The sequence below is a fragment of the Mesocricetus auratus genome, unplaced genomic scaffold (genome assembly GCF_017639785.1).
Source record: "Mesocricetus auratus isolate SY011 unplaced genomic scaffold, BCM_Maur_2.0 Super-Scaffold_100010, whole genome shotgun sequence".
Classification (NCBI taxonomy): Eukaryota; Metazoa; Chordata; class Mammalia; order Rodentia; family Cricetidae; genus Mesocricetus; species Mesocricetus auratus.
The window spans coordinates 70,473,483-70,491,263 of record NW_024429194.1 but is presented as its reverse complement, the minus strand read 5'-3'; the positions used below and the strand labels follow the sequence as shown (position 1 = coordinate 70,491,263).

General features: G+C 39.3%; 1 protein-coding gene across 3 annotated transcripts in view; it reads left to right on the top strand.

Moving 5' to 3' along the window:
- Tmem117 (transmembrane protein 117) overlaps window positions 1-7,943 on the top strand; it is a 469,619-nt gene extending 461,676 nt beyond the window's left edge. For all 3 annotated transcript variants that reach the window (XM_040753917.1, XM_040753918.1, XM_040753919.1), the window contains one exon: window positions 6,222-7,943. In XM_040753917.1, the coding sequence (XP_040609851.1) occupies window positions 6,222-6,868 (647 nt within the window). In that variant the 3' untranslated portion in view covers window positions 6,869-7,943. The remainder of the gene's footprint in view (window positions 1-6,221) is intronic.
- The last annotated feature ends 9,838 nt before the right edge of the window (window positions 7,944-17,781 follow it).

Sequence of the window (17,781 nt, the reverse complement as noted above, 5' to 3'; positions counted from 1 at the left end):
CCCACGGGAACCCTTTCGGCAAAAATGAAAATGTGGAAGTAAACAAGCCCCTGTAGCTCTATGTTCTGTTTCAGTTTCCCAGGTGGTGTGGGGGCACAGGTGCTTCCCAATGGTGAGGATAAGGAAAATAATGGGCAAAAGCCCATTGTTTTACTCCCATCATTGTGTGGTTCTAGCAAATGAATGCCTAGGAATTATTTTCTCAAGGAGTTCTCCTGTGTCAGTTAGATGATGGAAAGCACTGGGAGGGGCAAGGCAATGACCCATTCAGGAGGATAGTGTCTCTGATGAAACTAGAAAGAGACTCATTTTAGGGAAATATGATGCACTCTGAAGACAGTGAATAGAGACCTCTTTCTATGTTCTTAGGTAAGAATTTTCCCAAACCTCTCCAGAAGCAATTTCTTTTTCAGTGCCCTTGTACAGGTCCAAGAGTTAACTATGTTTCCTTCATATAAAGTGGTAATTCTTTCTATCTGTCTGAAAGCCATCATCATCCAAGGCCACTGTTTTTTTTTCATCCCTGAGTCTAGTTTTTCCCAAGCTAGCCTTCCCTACCTAGCCAGGCATTTTGCTTCACACACACACACACACACACACACACACACACACACACACACATATGTGTATATATGTGTGTATATATATATATATATATATAAAATTTGGTAATAGACCTCACACATCCTTCAGCAATTATCTTCACAGCCAGAGGAACAGCTTAAATATACAATTAATTATAATACTTAACACATGAATGTGCTGCTTCTCTAACTTTCCACATCGTATCAATTCTAACAATCACCTAGAGTTGACTACATCATTACAGTGTGCATTTGACTTTAAACCCTCAAGAGTCATATCATTTCAGTTCATAAGTTGATTCATAGACGTTTAAAGTTAACATAAAAACTAAGCCAAGAAACACAGAAATAAATATACATGTGTGTGTGTGTGTGTGTGTGTGTGTGTGTGTGTCCTTAAGCCCAGCAAAGTCAGATGAATGGACATCAAATATGTCATAAATGTACAGCTTCCTTTTTTTGTGTCATTACATCATGATCTAGCCAGTACTACTTGTGCTTGTCATATTGGATTACTTATTAAAAAGAGCAATGACAATAGAAACACTTATGTATTAAGTAGCTACTTCATCAGCTCAAAATTACTGTCAATTCATAAATTAGCTGATACATACTCCGTTTACTAAATGATGACCTTGTGACCCAAAGGCTTACATGCTTTCTATCCATCCCTCTACCTGGGAGAGACTTTGGGATCTGCTAACTTAGTTAGCCTGTTTTTATTGCTCTGTCTGGAATAAAATAACTTTGATCATGAACAAGAGCACTGATACAGCAGGTTGAAATTTATTATTATTATTGTTTATCATTAGTATTATTTTACCCAGTATTCATCTTCTCCAACTGCCCCACAATGGATGTTAAATGGTATCCATAATAGGTAACATGAATGTTACAAACATCTTCCCTATGTATCTGGCCAAGTAGTACCATTCACCTGGTAGGGAGATGTCTACAGAATAGCTGTATGACAATGTCCACTGGTGACTCCACTGAGCACATGATTAAAAATGTTTTAGATTTATATTGAAATCATGAGCTGTTCATTATATGTTACAAATACCAGTGTATTATGGCTTTTTTCTTCTGCTGAAAAAAAGGCAGTATTTTCCACAATTATTGTCAATTTGTGTCTTAAGTGAGGGTGATATTTAATGATGACTCCTTTAAAATTACATATCCAATGATTCCATAAACTCCCACAAAGTAAAAAGATAAAATTTCCATTATAGTATCACTTTTGACAATCAATAAGATTCATTAAAATGACAAAACACAAGGAAGAGGTAACCCTGCCAGCATCATGTGGTGATTTCTCATTAAAGCAGACAGCGAGATATTTCAACAGGAGATTAATAGAAATAATGTATGGATTTTTCCCTATCTCCTTGCTGATTTGCTTTATGCTATGTAGTTGAAACAACAGGGGGAATGCAAACACGTTCACATGATTGATGTGGAAGTTCCAAACTTTTAGCTACTGTTGATCAAGTATCCACAACAGCACACTTGCAGAGAAGAGATAGAAGCACTTCCTGTTCTCTCTTGCTTGGGTCATTCCAGATACTAGGGGTTACTTTGGATGGCAAACAGTGTTTCTCAAACTGTACAGTTTTTAAGTGCACCTTTCTTAATCTGAAAACTATGTTTCCCTGCCCCCCCAATTTGGGGGAGATTTTCTGGCTAATCCTACAGTGGTAAGGCTGTGGAGACATTTGTTTCACAATGACTAACCAGGAAGACTTTTTAGGGCTGGGAATAAACTTTAAGGATTGTACGACTCAACACCACCACCATCACAAGATGTTGAGCTTATACTGCCTGACTTTGGAATATGGGACGCCACATCTCATAGGACCAAGGAGTTTCTTAAGGGGAGAAAGCATTACCAAGTTAACAAAACACTAAGTCACATATCAAAGGATAGATCTCCTTCCAGTATACAAATTGCCCAGAGATCATATTGAAAACAAAAAGAACTTGGACTATACTTTCTACTCTTTCAGCATCCTCGGGATTCATTTGAGAGGCCATGACAGTGGTGCAGCAATACTGTTACAGACACAGGAAATTAAAGTCACCCTGATGTCTCAGAGGGCTCCACTGTCTCAGCTATGCCTCTTCCAAATCCCATATGGACTCTCAATGTTAGTGGAGATGCAAAGACAGCACACCAGTTGTTGGTCTCCAATTCCACTTACATGAAGTAACTTTCCTCAGAGCTATTACAACTGCAAGTAGACAAACTACCCACTGGTAATTCACAAAGTGTATTTCCATAGAGCTACACATAGTAGATCTCATTGTATAACTGGTCCTATGTAATCTGTGGATACTAATTCTCAGCAACTCATGACAGTTTATCAAAACTAAAAAGAGGTGTTCACCTTAGCATAGAAATACCTTTGTTACAAGCCTTTCATGTTTTTTTTGTCCCTGTGGATTAACAAAGTAGAGAAAAGAAATTGGTGAAATGTATTATGCTAAATTTTTCGACAAATGTAATATATTTCAGATAGGTTTCAAATATAACCTCTCATTTTGTCCTCACAAAAATCCTTCCAGAGAGTTACACTTAGATTATTCTTCATGTTGCAGAATAAGAAAAATAAGAAATAGGTTTCCACCCATAGCTAGTAAGTAGAAGGATATTGTGGGAAGAAAGTAGAACTGGAAAACAATCACTTTTCTCACATTGAAAATAAAACAATGCTGGACAAGAGAGGCCAAGCAGGCTACCCCAGAGGGCGTCCTGTAAGGGTGAAGATGAGTTAGGGGCAGGTTGGCATCTACTCTGTCCCCAATGCACTCCTTCTCACAGCTTGTTGAAGATGGCGAGACTCAAGTTAGGCAATATATGATAATCTTCTTCTTACTGCTCTATGCCACATGAGAAATATCATTAAGAACCCGCTGCTATAAGCCTCCAAGTGTAAGTTTTACCCAGCATTGTTAATCTGGTAGAAAATAACTAAAAAACATGAGAGAAAAGGTTCTCTGGGCTCCAGTGTCCTCACCTAGTTTGGTCAGTATCCACTCACTTCCATATTTACCCTTAACTAATTGGCTTTATTTTTGCATATTAACACACACAAAACATCCTTCTCACCACCAGGAAAACTGACCCCATTGGCCACCCCTTTTTTCCTTCCCAGTTCAGAGGTGGTGATAACTCCCACTTTTGATAAGCTAGTATCCTAGAAACACAGAACTCACTCTGTTGGATTTTCCTTGTTATAGTCTTATTTTAAATAGAACCAAGTAGTGGACATTTTGGTAAAGGCCACTGAGGTAAAGCTAAGAGCCCCCTTGGCTCTGCCATTCAATCTATCTTTGTAGCACATGTAGTTCATAACCAGAGTAAATGTAACACCCACCGCGGAACTCTAGAGAACCTCTGTAATGTGCCTTCTGTCGTGGTGGCGATAGGTGAGTGCCCCTTCATATTAGGTGAGAATCTCTGAAGTTTTCCACTACCTGTCTCAGTCCTCTCCTGCCTTGCTTTCCCTGTCACCTGTCCCATACTTTTCCTTTTCGCTTCCCTCAGGTCATCTTTTCTCCAACAGCTCACCCTTTAAATTGTGCTGTTCTATCTGCAGCACAATACAAGTATTCGCTAAAAGAAAACTAAAATGTGCCAGAGTTCTGGACCCTGATTCTTCCTCAAGGACTATACGAGTTGCTGCCATGTGAATTGCTGCTTTCTCCAGTCCTTCCTGAAGAAATTTCTCCTTAGCATTTACTCCACATTCTCAGTGTCTGTTACATTTATAGTTTGTATCCCTCATTGCCAACTCTAAATGCAATCTGTTCTTATTGTCTGTTGTATATCTGTCCTGTTTCCCCAGCAAGCTGATAAATTCCCCTTGAAAGGTAGAAACTTGTATCTTCACCATCTGGTGGGGTATGCTACACACTGTCTAGTATGAGCTCAATAAAGGTTTAATGACACTGTGTACCTTTGAGATTGATTTTTGTTTTCCCACACTAAATCAGACAGTCAGTTGGAATGTTGGGAACATTGTTTTTCTATGTGGTAACCAAGTTCAAGGCAGGCCTTAGAACAAGATCATACTAATAACCAATCAGGAGAAGAGGCAAGCTACAAAACAACAAAGTACAAAGATGTAAGTACTGCTAATTCCTTTAGCTAAACTCTTTAATACACAGCAAGTGGCAACTTCTCCTTTAGGCAAAGGAATTGTCATGGGTCAAGTAAGGCTTTGATGATAACACTAACAATTAGTGTTAAAAATGTCTGTGTCATTATCTACAAGGCATGGTGTTTTGCATCTAATAAGCTCATGAAATGTTAATGTCAAGAAATACTATTTTTTTCTTCATGGAAGGAAACAGTGGCTGTAAAGAATTAAAGCAACTAACTTAAATAGCAGGTGGATTTTGGACAGGGCGAGTCCCCTCAACTTTACATATCATAAGATCGATGCTGTGCAGATATAACTATCTCCAACATCCTCACAATTATATCTCTTTTCCAAAAGCATCACAACGCACCAAATGTATAGTTATATGAAGTAGTAACTTTATAATATTCAATATTATTACCTTCCAATTACTAAACAATGAGGGCATGATACTTAAAATTATGATTAAAGCTTCTACTGTCATAAGTATCATACCATTTGCTATAACAAACTTCAGGGCGATATTAACTTTATTATAGTATATCTGATGTTATAAAACTTGTAAGAAATTATAGCAATTGTTATAGAACCTAGTATCCCTTAGAAATTTTCCACACTCTTTCCCATAATGCACATGTATGCAATTTAATTGAATATATTTAATTGTGTGTGTGTGTGTGTGCGCGCACATGTTTATGAGTGGAGATGCCTATAGAGCTAAAGGACATCAGATTGCACTTGAAAACAGATAACAGGCTGTTGGGAGCTGCGTGACATGTTAGGAACCAAACTCGATTCTTCTGCAAGAGCAGAATGAACTGTTAACCACTGAGATGTCTCTCTGGATCGTAGATAATATTTTAAATGCTAAGAGGAAATCGTAGTGGTAATATTTTCCAGTACTTTAGCTTTGGTTGTATATCGCATAAATACATTGTGTTCAATGGACATTTGGTATGAGATTTTAAGACTTGAACACTTAGGGATTATTGATCTGGATTGCATCGACCAATGGTGTAATCAACAGGTATTCTACAAAATGCAATGTAAATTCAATTGACATACTACTGTGCTTTGCATTGCAAAGTGATTTATTTCTTCCCCAGATCTAATTATGAAACAGTAAGAAATATTCAATCATATATTGGACATTCTTAACATTTTCATTAGAACTATTTTCACTGCTAACTAAACTATTTTAGAGAAGAATCTAAGCCTAACTTTGAATCTAGCCATGGTGCACATAAAACAAAGAATTGTAATCATATTACAGTAAATCTCATGTTACTCTAAGACCTACTGTTACAGATTGATTCATTCTGGTTTATCAATTCACTTTATGATAGCATTTTACTGTCAGAAAAAAATAAATGCCATCAGGTCTAATTCTTTAGTAATTTGTACTTTTATACTGTTATCTTTGTTTTAATGGGAAAACCCTAATGTAATTTTATCAGCCTTCAATTAATCCAGTATTTCCTTTTCAATGCAGGTAAATGGTTTAACTACGGAATTATCTTTCTTGTCTTGATTTTGGACCTGAATATGTGGAAGAACCAAATATTCTATAAACCTCATGAATATGGACAGTATATTGGCCCAGGGCAGAAGATATATACAGTGAAAGACTCAGAGAGTTTAAAGGATTTGAACAGAACCAAGTTATCCTGGGAATGGAGGTCCAATCACACTAACCCTCAGACTAATAAAACGTACGTTGAGGGAGACATGTTCTTACACAGCAGGTTCATAGGGGCCAGCTTAGATGTCAAGTGTCTGGCTTTTGTTCCAAGTTTGATAGCTTTTGTGTGGTTTGGATTCTTCATTTGGTTCTTTGGTCGGTTTTTGAAGAATGAGCAAGGCATGGAGAATCAAGATAAAACCTACACTCGCATGAAAAGGAAATCACCCTCAGAACACAGCAAAGACATGGGAATGACCCGAGAAAATACCCAGGTCTCAGTGGAAGACCCACTGAATGACCCCCCCTTGGTCTGTATCGGGTCCGACTTTAACGAGATAGTCTACAAGTCCTCCCACGTGACCTCAGAAAACTTGAGCTTGCATTTGAAGGAAGCTACCAGTGCAACGGAAGCTGATCAAGACCCAGCAAGCTCTCAAAGTGTGCGGATGAACTAGAGTCCCTTAGGTGGGGAGAGCACGAAGAGCAGCCTTGAGTGTCACTTTAAAATCGTGTAGTCTTTCATTTTGTAATGTCAGGTTTACATAGTGTTAGGTAAAGAAATACAAACAATGCCACAACGGTGCTCAACATGCTTTTTCTAGACTCATTGTTTTCTATTTGTATTATGATACACGTGCCTACTGTATGTTTAATGGTCCCCTAGAGACTGCTCTTCACAACTGCACAAACTACTTACTGACTTTACAGCTTAGTAGATTAGCGATTACCCATGTAACTGATGTTCAACCATAGTGGTGCCTTGAGACATTAAACTGTTTTTAACTGTACCAGACACGAAGTGTAGAATGGTTCTTCAGTCTATTTCACATGGGATTTTTTTATATAATTATTTTGATTTACACTTGATGTCTGAGCAGGAAACAGACATAGCTGATCTGTGGTTGTAGAAAGTTCTTTTGGTTTGCTGTTTAGCAGCGAAGTTGGTGACTTTGATGCTGGACTGCAGAGAAGCCTTGTGATTGCCTTTTAAATTTCATTGGCTGGCTGCCGAATATAAATACAAATGTAAAATCCACTGAGAGGAGAACTGTAATCCAACATGGGTCACTGCTCAAGAAAAGTGACTTTCTCCAGTTACTGATTGCAATTAGGTAATAATACCTAATTATGTTTTCCTAATTAAAGATAAATTGCTGTCTGATTAATAGTCTTGCCCTTTTCCTTTGGGAACAAAGGTTAAGAGGAACAGTTGGATGAGCTCTCAAATTTATTGGCATTTCCACAGCATCTTAGACAACCAAGGAATTACAGCTGAAATCATGGGAAGGTTGTACAGCCTACGGTCTACAATATTTTGTTGTAAATATGGCTCTGGACAGTGAAAATGGAAAAGCTTATGGCAATGTTGAGAAATGGAATTCTGAAATTATTCACCAAAACCTCATGTGGTAGAAAATGTTGTACAAGGGTCTGTTTAATGTCCTTTGTGTATGTGCATTTTGTGTTTGGATTTCCTTTTTTAAAGATGTAAACATTGCACATTAATAAATAAGAATTATATGCCAATAATTATGTGATGTTGGCTTTGTTTCACTCGTCTGCCTGTTTAAAGGATTCAATCATGCTTTGGCTGAACATAAACCTATTTAAAGGGGTTTTTAAAAGCTTGATTCTGGGCAAGGTAATAAATGGTATATTCCTAAATTGCTTTTAATTTTATTTCATAAATCATGGTTGCATGTTTCTTGAAGAGCTGAAGGGAGATCATTTTTAAGGTAAATTATTTATTTTCCAGTCACCTACTGACATTGTTGCATTTTGTCTTAATGATTTTTTTAAAATCTCTCTTGTTTTGATCTGCTTTGGGGCAGGCAACATGCCGATTTTAGAATGCGGAACAGAGCTATGCATTTATCTGTCACTCGAGAGCCAGCTCTAATAAACATCTTGCTATAGTTGTTTACTAAGCAGTTGGAACCATGCCCCTGCTGTTTCTTTTGCCTTTAATAGTCATGCATGGTGCACTTAAGATCATAAATATCTCTGGCACTGAAAATAGAGAGGACAAGCTAACTGTAGTAACCACTGACAACCCTGACCAAAGAAATGTGACCGGGACAAATTTGCACAGCCTATAGAACTGATTTTTTTAGCTCTGGGACTAGTGAATAATGCTATCATTATTATCATTATGTTTTTTAAGTTCTGAGAGTCATTTTCTTATAAGAAAATATATTTTAAAAGTAGATATTTATTATTCATATGGGTACTTTTTGAAATTATTACTGGAGACTTTTAATGTGGGTATTAAAGGAAACATGCTTAATGAGGTGATCAAATTAACAGAAATGAGATAGACAAAAAACCCTAATAAACCTGAAGCATAATGCCTTTGTGTTTTTAGGAAGTGTCTAGAAAGACTATTGATTACAATGTATATAGTGTTTACATAAAAACAGTACCAAGTGGAATAATCTCCAGAGATGGTATCTTAATAATAAAGCAAGATCTGAAGCTGCTGAGGCCTTAGCTATCTTGCTGCATGTCCTGGGGCTTTCCTTTCATCTCCATGGAGCCCCTCCACCCCTGCTTCCTTCCCTACACATTTTAGATATTATGTCACCCAGTAAAGACTATAAAGTGAAAAGAAATCAAAATTAAAATTCCAGCCATTCACGTTTAGTCCCAGATCCTGAGCCAGCCAGCAGCAGCCTATGGCTCTATGGTACTTTTTGAATACCAAATAGTTTGGATATAAAAAAGATGTAACAAACATAGAATTTGAAGAGTTAAATATTTGAAGTCGCTCTTTTACTCTTGTCTTCCTCTCCATCTCATCTTCTCTCTTACTCTCATCATCTCATCCTCTCTCTCTCTCTCTCTCTCTCTCTCTCTCTCTCATCTTATCTCTCTCTCAGCTCTGCACGGGTCAGTTACCTCTCACCCCCTTTTCCCTCCATGTCCACCAATAAAACTCCACGTGGGATCATTGAAAAAAAATATTTGAAGTCATCAACTAATCATTCTGAAAGTGTGAAAGTGGCAATGCCTTGATTGTAATGATGCTTAAGGACTATAAACAATTGTATTCATACTATTCTGTAATTACAGTATTTTCCATGCAGTGCAGAATTTAGACTAACTTGACATGATTATTTTATATTTATATAGCACTTGATTAGTAATTTAATTTGAAAATTAAATAAACACTACTTAATTTAGGACTGATAATATACACTTAGAAATAGCCTTCACCACCATATGTTTCACAAAGTCATAACTGGTCACCTATTTTCTCTATATGGTAGCTACTTAACGTGTTCTTTTGTCCTTTAACATCGAAGATCAACACTGACTGACTAGAGCTGTTAGAAATAATTTCTTCTCTCCCTGTGGGTCAATCAATTCTCACAGGGTCAGATTTCACATGTAAGGTGCAGAACCTCTCCAAGCACTCAGATGTGAAGGTGATCATAGGGTCAACCTGCTTCATGTCACCCTAGGGCCTCATAAGCCTTCCATTATAGTATCTGACTGCCCTTTGGGTCACCAACACAACCCAATATGAAATATGAAAAAGACAACAGTGGTAAATCACTATTAGCTGATAGCTCATGATGCCAATTGGGTTATTCAAGTCAAGATCTAAATACACCACCACTGTTTATCATTTTCCTGTCCTTACTCAGAACCAATCTCTACTTTCAAGACTGCTATTAGTCCTGAAACTTCATAAGAGATTTTGTGGTTATACTAACCTTTCCTGCTGAGACAATAGCCTGCCTGATTCACTGCTCTATCTGGCCTGATTTCCTCTGGCTGGTTCTCAGAGAAACTGCCTGCAATGTGTTAGCCTGCCCCACACACCCACAAGGAAGAAAGACCATCTGAGACTTGGCAGATGATGAACTGTCACCCTTCTGGTCAATGCCTACTTTGACTTGTAAATACACTGTGCAAATGACTAGGAAGACCAAGCTCCTAAGAATCTGGCTTGCTGCAATTGATAAACCCAGCACTATATCATCTTCTGAACCACCAGAAAGTTTGTTGAAAATGGCCGGAAAGAGGTAAGAATTCACAATAGAAAGAGAAGGTGAAGGAGATGGTGGAAAATAAGTAGGAGTTGCTATAACCCAGTCTTGGAAATGAAATGGCAATTTTACTGTGAATAAGCTTTAAAAATATAGGGATGGAGAGGGCAGAGGGGAGGTGGGGGGAGGGAATGGGAGGAGAGGAAGAAGGGGACACTGCAGTTGGGATACAAAACAAGTGAATAAACAAACTATAGTGATGGTTAAGGGCTTGTAAAAGAAACTTCACCATTCACATCTTGTGAGTCCAACACTCGTGTGGGCTAGATAAGACATTCAGAAAAACATGTTCAGTCAAAAGGGTAACATAAAAAGCTGGTTGCTTGGTTTCTTGAATGGGCTAGTATTGACGTCATTCTGTGTCTGCCCCCAGAGAGCCTGATGTCGTCTGGGAGTGGAGACAGAAAAGCTGTGAGACAAATGTCAAAGATATAGATAGCAAGGTGAGTGAGCACCATGAGATGAGAAAGACAAATGTAAAATGTAACACTTCTGAAAGGCTAAAGGAAGAACACACAGGCAGAGTCGGCTGGTGAGCATGTCACTACCAGTAGCAATTGGGATTTTATCTCAAATGTACCGGTGTAGCATAAACAGAATTACAGAAACAATTCTGTGGATGACCCCAGCCTTAATAAATTTATTACTCTCACTCAAATCTTCCCTCGATTGTCAGGCTAATGACACTATCATTCTGAGTAATTTCTATATGCAAATTAATTATCTTATTTAATTCTCAAATTAGCCATCACCATAGGAGGTAAATGGGATTAATTACACTCTACAGTGAACCTGAGGGTTGGAGATGTTCATTGAGAAGCCCAAGATCACAGAGCTAGCCAACTGCTGAGTCAGGGTTTGAAACAGATGTCTCTCCCTGAGTCTCAAACCCTCTAGTCCATTACATCATCTCCACACCCCCACAGAAGCTATCTGTTTCAAATATGATCTTTGATGATAACTTAGGGATGTTTACAGAAACACAAGATGCTTGATTTCTGGCTAGTCTTACATCTCAAAAACCTAGGCTAAGTATTGCACAGGAATTTCTGTAGCTTGCTGGGATGCAATTTACAAGTTCAGTCACATGACTGAAACACATGAGGTTAGATTAAACGAAAGGAATTGCAAGTTCATTGCCAGGTGTTTTAAGTACAGACAGAAAACCATACCAGTTGGGACCAGCACAATGTCTAGCTTTGGAGTTGGTTTCTTTGAAGATTTTGATTTCACTTTTCTGGAGGAGAGTAGACAGAATTTTTTGAATGCTGCAAGTGAATGACAGAGCAGGAACAGGTCGTGTATAAACTAGGCAAAAAAAAAAAAAAGAAAAAAGAAAACAACAACAACAAACCCACTTAACTAGTTACTAGTTCTAGGAAATGTAATTTGAATTTGAGCTCTGACTTTAACAATATTTCAAAGTGACCACTTAAAATACATTATTTTAGAACACCTTTCTGGATCGAAGTGAATGAAGTGAATGAGCTGTCCATTGACAGGGTCACCACTGGATGTGAAGATGCCACCTAGAGCACTAGGACCTTTATTACATCCCAGGACAGGGACACCTTGCAGGGCTTTAAAGAGGAACAATAAGATTGTGATTGTGGCAGCTTCCCCAAAGTATGTTGAATGAAGGTGAGATAAACACCCCAGGTGAGGGCACTAGAACCCTGCAAGACCAGTCCCCAGCAGAATCACTTAGCTTGCCTTCCCTCACCAGCAGCTCTGAGTTGATGCAACCATTGAACACCATTAGTCTGTTTGCTCCCCATTTCCCATCTCTCAGTCTTGCTTTGAACTCTACAAGCAGAAATCTAAACCCTTTTCACTTTTTATAGGAGTTCAGATCCCTTAGCTTAGTGCAAGTGGCTATGTTCTCTGAAATCAATGGCTGTAAATCCTTCAGAGCTGCTAGAGCAGACGTACTCCCTAGCATTTCCTAAGGCTCTGAAATTCTAAATCATTGCCTTCCTTCAATGACCTCTTTCCCAGCTTCCCTTGAAAGAACTTTCTGGTCTTGTCAGTAATCCACCACCTTTTACAAACCCTCAAGTGCGTGCTCTATGTCTCTAACATTTAAAGAGATGACACAAATACATGAGGTGTGTTAGCATGCAGTCAAAGCAACCATTTCTGTATCAGAATATTATCTCCATCTTGATGGTCTAGGACAGGGGTTCTTTACCTGTGGATCAAGACCTTTTAGGGGATTGGATATCAGATATCCACCTCATGTTTCATAATAGAGACAGAATGAGAGTTATGAAGTAGCAACAAAATAATATTATGGGTGGGAGTCACCACAACATGAAGAAGTGTGTTAAAGAGCATTAGGAAGGTTGAGAACCACTAGTGTAGAAAGAGCCCACCCTAGTTCCCATGGAAGCAGGAAAACATCTCCAATAAGTTATGTATTGCTTTATAGAATAAATGATATTGTAAGTCAGGATCATGGATTTCCAAACAGTTTGCAGACATACTTGTTTTGAGTCCTATATCTATATTGTTCAAGTGTCCTTAAGCTAAGCACAATAGAAAAGATATTTACCAAAAAAGTTACTCTAGAATGATGTTGTATAATTTGGGAGTGAGAAAACCAACACCACATGAATACTTATTTTTATAACCATAAATTTACCTTGGAACAAATTGCATTCTTCAATTTGAGAATAAACATTTAGTGCTTAAAGTATGTCAGAAAATTGAGATGATCTATCATGCCTTTTCCAAAAACTCCTCAGATGAAAATATGCTATTATCTGAAAACTTTGCTGACTGACCTATTCATATCATATTGGCCATTGTCATTGCCTTGCACAGAGCTCATCAGCTTTTCCTAGAGCTCCCATAGGCTCATATATTTGCTTGGTCCTCAGATATGGAAATGTTTGAGAAGGATTTGGAGGTGTGGCCTTGTTGAAGGAAGTGTGTCACTGGGAGTGGGATTTGAGGTTTCAAAAGAATCATGTCATTCCCAGTTAATGTTCTCTCTGCCTTATGGTTATAGATCAAGATATGAGCTCTCAGTTGAAACCATAAGCCAAATCAAGTGCTGTCTTTATTAGTGGCCTTGGTCAAGGAGTTTTATCACAGCAAGAGAAAAGTAACTAAGATGATGTGGCAGAGGTAGGAGGATAAGGATGGAAAACTCGAGAAAGTCCAACTAAATGAGAGTATCACAGTTGAAACAGGAAGGTGTGTGCTATGAACTGGAGATTGAGAAACCTAACCAGACAAAAACACGAAGGTGCTTTAAAAGGCCATAGTCACAGTGGGAAGCCACGAGTCCACAGGTCTTGTTTCTGATGCCTGACTGCTGTGCCCCAATGTAGTATTCACATCATCCACTACAGACTGGTAACGGTGAGTTAACTGTGGTTGATTGTGTGGGCACTTACATAACGACTGCTCATCTTTTAGAGCAGAGCTTCTCTCCCTTCCTAATGCTACGACCCTTCCACACAGTTCCTCATGTTGTGGTGACCCCCGGCCATAGCATTATTTTCCTTGCCACTTCATAACTGTCATTTTGCTACTGTTATGAATTGCAATGTAAATATCTATGTTTCTCAATGGCCTTAAACAATCCCTGTGAAAGGGTCATTTGACCCACAAAGGAGTCATGACCCTCAGGTTAAGACTTGCTGTTGCAGGAGGTAGGAAATATAGTGTCCCCACTGTACATAACTTTTTCAGCACTTCTTAGCTGAAGCACACAGTGACTCCACAGACAAGACTAGTCAATGGAGTAGACGTGACGAATGAGTTTGCAGGCTTTCCTTGTTCTCTGGAAGCCAAAACTGAAAAACAAACACCAGTAAGAAGCTCCCAAACCCAAATGAACTGATACTGGTAACTCAAGATTCTCTCATAAGCCTGTTTATACATGTTAGAGACACCAATTGTTCCTCCTGTTTGAAATACTTGGTTCTTGTGATCAATTGCTAGGAGTCAATGTTCAGAATTATTCATGAAAGAGTTATATTTTAATGGCATTCGAAGAGTACCAGCAGCAGCATCCATTAATTTGATTAGTTTTATATGGGCTGTAAGTGAAACCCAGCACACAGCCTTAAGTGAATCAATAAGGTAGGGTCTGAGCATCTGTTCTCAAGCCAGCCTTACCATTCTATGGTCTAGCAGAGCGTTGATTGCTGAGGAAAGCAAAGTGTTTAGGGAACACAACTTGCTTCCTGTCATTCTGTCTCTTGATATTTTATCATCAGTTGCCTTACTTACCTCAAGCTGTGACTATTAAACATTTTCCTATTCGACTGTATCTCTGGACCCACTTCCTGCTGTCCCTTCCCATGGCAGTGGGCAGAGCCGAGATGGATTTTTACTGTTTTGAATCTAAGGGCTTAGATATATCATAGTGAAAACTTAAAACCAGAATATAAATCTGAACATTGAGGACAACAGGAGTCAGGGACAAGGTGCTGATTTTCCTGCAGTATACATCAATTTGAGAGAGTCATGCAGTGCTCCCTGAGAGAGAAGGAAATGCTCTTTAACCAAAAGACCCAATAAAGGGGAAAGTGTGACAGCTGACACTTCAGAAGCCACCAACATATTGTCATAGCCAGAGAAAAATATCCAGCTTTCAGCAGGAATCATCCCCTGGGAGAGACCAAAGGAGGATCCAAGGACAACCAAGACTTTGGTGTTTGGGGACTGAGTGGTTTACATTTTGTGACAGGAAGTCCTTTGACTGTCCACTGGATGATATTTGGGTCAGGGAAGCAGTGGAAATAGGCTAGGCTTGGTTAAAGTCCTTCCCACTAAACATAACACACAGAGAAAGGGAACACAGTGAAGGGGAAACCAGTTAGGGTGAACAGACCTCATTGCCGACAGTGGGGCTCTGAATTATAGTGGAGCATACCAGAATCCATAGGCGAGAATGAGAGTATGCCAGAAAAATCCCTAAGGCAACAAAGGCTGCATTTGCTTTTATAACAGGTTATTTCTGAAAGGAAGATAGAATGAGTAGTGCCTTAGGTGACTTTCTGCAACTATCAAATACACGACAATAAGGTTCAATGTTTTGGAGATTCCAATTCTCGCTGACCAGAACCTCTGGGCTTCTGCAAGCATTATCAGATGATAATGAAAAGCATAAAGCATTTGGTGGAGCCAGAATGCTCTCTCATCTAGAGTGAAGAAGGCAACGGTGAGGAGGAGAGGCTCAGGTTCCACAAGCTCCTTCAAGGGTATGCCCTCAATGATCTACAGACCTTCTTCTAGACCCTATCTCTTAAGGGAGGCTTCACCTCCTGATAGTGTCACAATGGGAACCTTTGAGGCTATTCCATATCCAGACCATTGTGGGGTTAGACGTTCTTAAACGTACAGTTCAGTGATGGTGGATGTATTCTTTATAGCTCTTGTGAGACCCCCTACTCTATGTCTGCTGCCTTTCTTAAGGTCCTGAGCCTGTGTGCAGATGGGAAGAGCTGGGTCTGACTAGGATTATACTTGGTCCTCACTGAAAAAACATGTTGTGGATTTTGCACTTTTTTGGTTTTTTGAGACGGTTTCTCTGTGGCTTTGGAGGCTGTCCTGGAACTAGCTTTTGTAGACCAGGTGTACTTTGCACTTCTTAGGATAGTGGGAAAACACTAGGAATTTTTAAGTAGGAGAAAAGGTCATTCTACCTATCATTTTAAGAAAATTGGTCTAACAATTTATTAGTGTCAAAACTGAGTCTGTACAATAAACAATTAATACAATTTAGTCTTGACTTTAATGTCTTTGGTTCCTGGAACAGCTGAACACAATTGCTGCATGCATACCTTGGACTAGCACACCATACTGGCTTCATTTTAGCTGGCATTCTCATTTACTGTGCTCCCTGTGCTTCCTGAAGGCTTCTGGGAAGTAGACAGGTGATTGGACCATCCAGCTAAAGAAGCCCCCAAAGAGTCCCTTATAACTCATGTCTTTATAAGGACAACTGAATAGTTTCAGAGATTTCAACTCATATAACAAAATGCAATATTACTCAGAAGTTATCCTAAGCCTGGAGGCAAAACAAAAAGGCAGATCTCTGTAAGCTTCTGTACACAATTGCAGAAGTAGCAATTCTACACTTCATGTTTATGTAATTCCAGTTTCTACAAATAGTTCTTGTAAAATAAAAACATCCACATGAAGCTTCTTCATGGCTGGGGATAGAAGAGAAGATCTGCTGCCCAGCTCCCTCATACAAAGCGTGTGCCCATCTGCAGAGGATATAGTCAGTGGACAGCGCTCTGCTGTCAGCTCCTTCTAGGTCTCTGCCATCACCTCCTTCTGGGTCTCTGCTGTCAGCTCCTTGTCTGTCTGCCTCTGCTGTGGAAAGATTCCTTGTTCAGTAACACAGACTTCCTATGGCACAAGGTCTGAAGAGCCATAGGATGCCTGAACTCCACAGCAATGTCCAGCAAGGTACATATCATAGTAACAGTTATGCAAGTCCTACTCCCAAACAGACCAGGGGCCACTTGTTCAGACAGCATGCAGAGAGAGAGAGAGAGAGAGAGAGAGAGAGAGAGAGAGAGAGAGAGAGAGAGAGAGAGAGAGAGAGAGACAGATATTCTAAAAAGACATTATAAAAACTATTAAGTACAGTCTGAATAAATGTTGATTCAGATAGGTATCTTTGAGGTTTGTTTTTGGATTTTGAGACAGGATTTTTCTGTATAGCCCTGGCTGTCTTGGAACTACCTCTGTAGATCAGGCTGGGTTTGAACTCACTGAGATCTGCCTGCCTCTGCCTCCTGAGTACTGGGATTAAAGTCATGAGCCACCACCACCAGATGACTCCAGGTTTCTTACTGGCTTCTTGGTAGATTGGAGAATATTTAAGGAGAATATATGGAGTCCTGGTGGAAGTTTCACTTAGTAAGTCCACCAATCCCAAGGACAAGCCTTGTGGTCCTTTTTCTCATCTCTCAATGCATAGTTGGGATTGACATATTTGACAGGTAAAGTAACTGTCACAAATTATGTCTTCAACTATTGGAGTAAGAATCAAGTGGAAGCCTGGGAAACTGACCACGTATACCCAAAAAGGGGAATAAAAATATCAAATGTAGAATAAATGCCATACATTTTTTAGATATTTTTATTTAAATTAGAAACAAGGTTGCTTCACATGTCAATCCCAGCTCCCTCTCCCTCCCCTCCTCCCATCCCTCTCCCCACCCCCCCAGAACCCCACCCAATCCCCACTCTGTTCCCCAGGGAGGGGGAGACCCTCCTTGAGGGTTATCCAGAGTCTGTCATTTCATCAGGTCAGGGCCTAGGCCCTCCCCCAAGAGTCC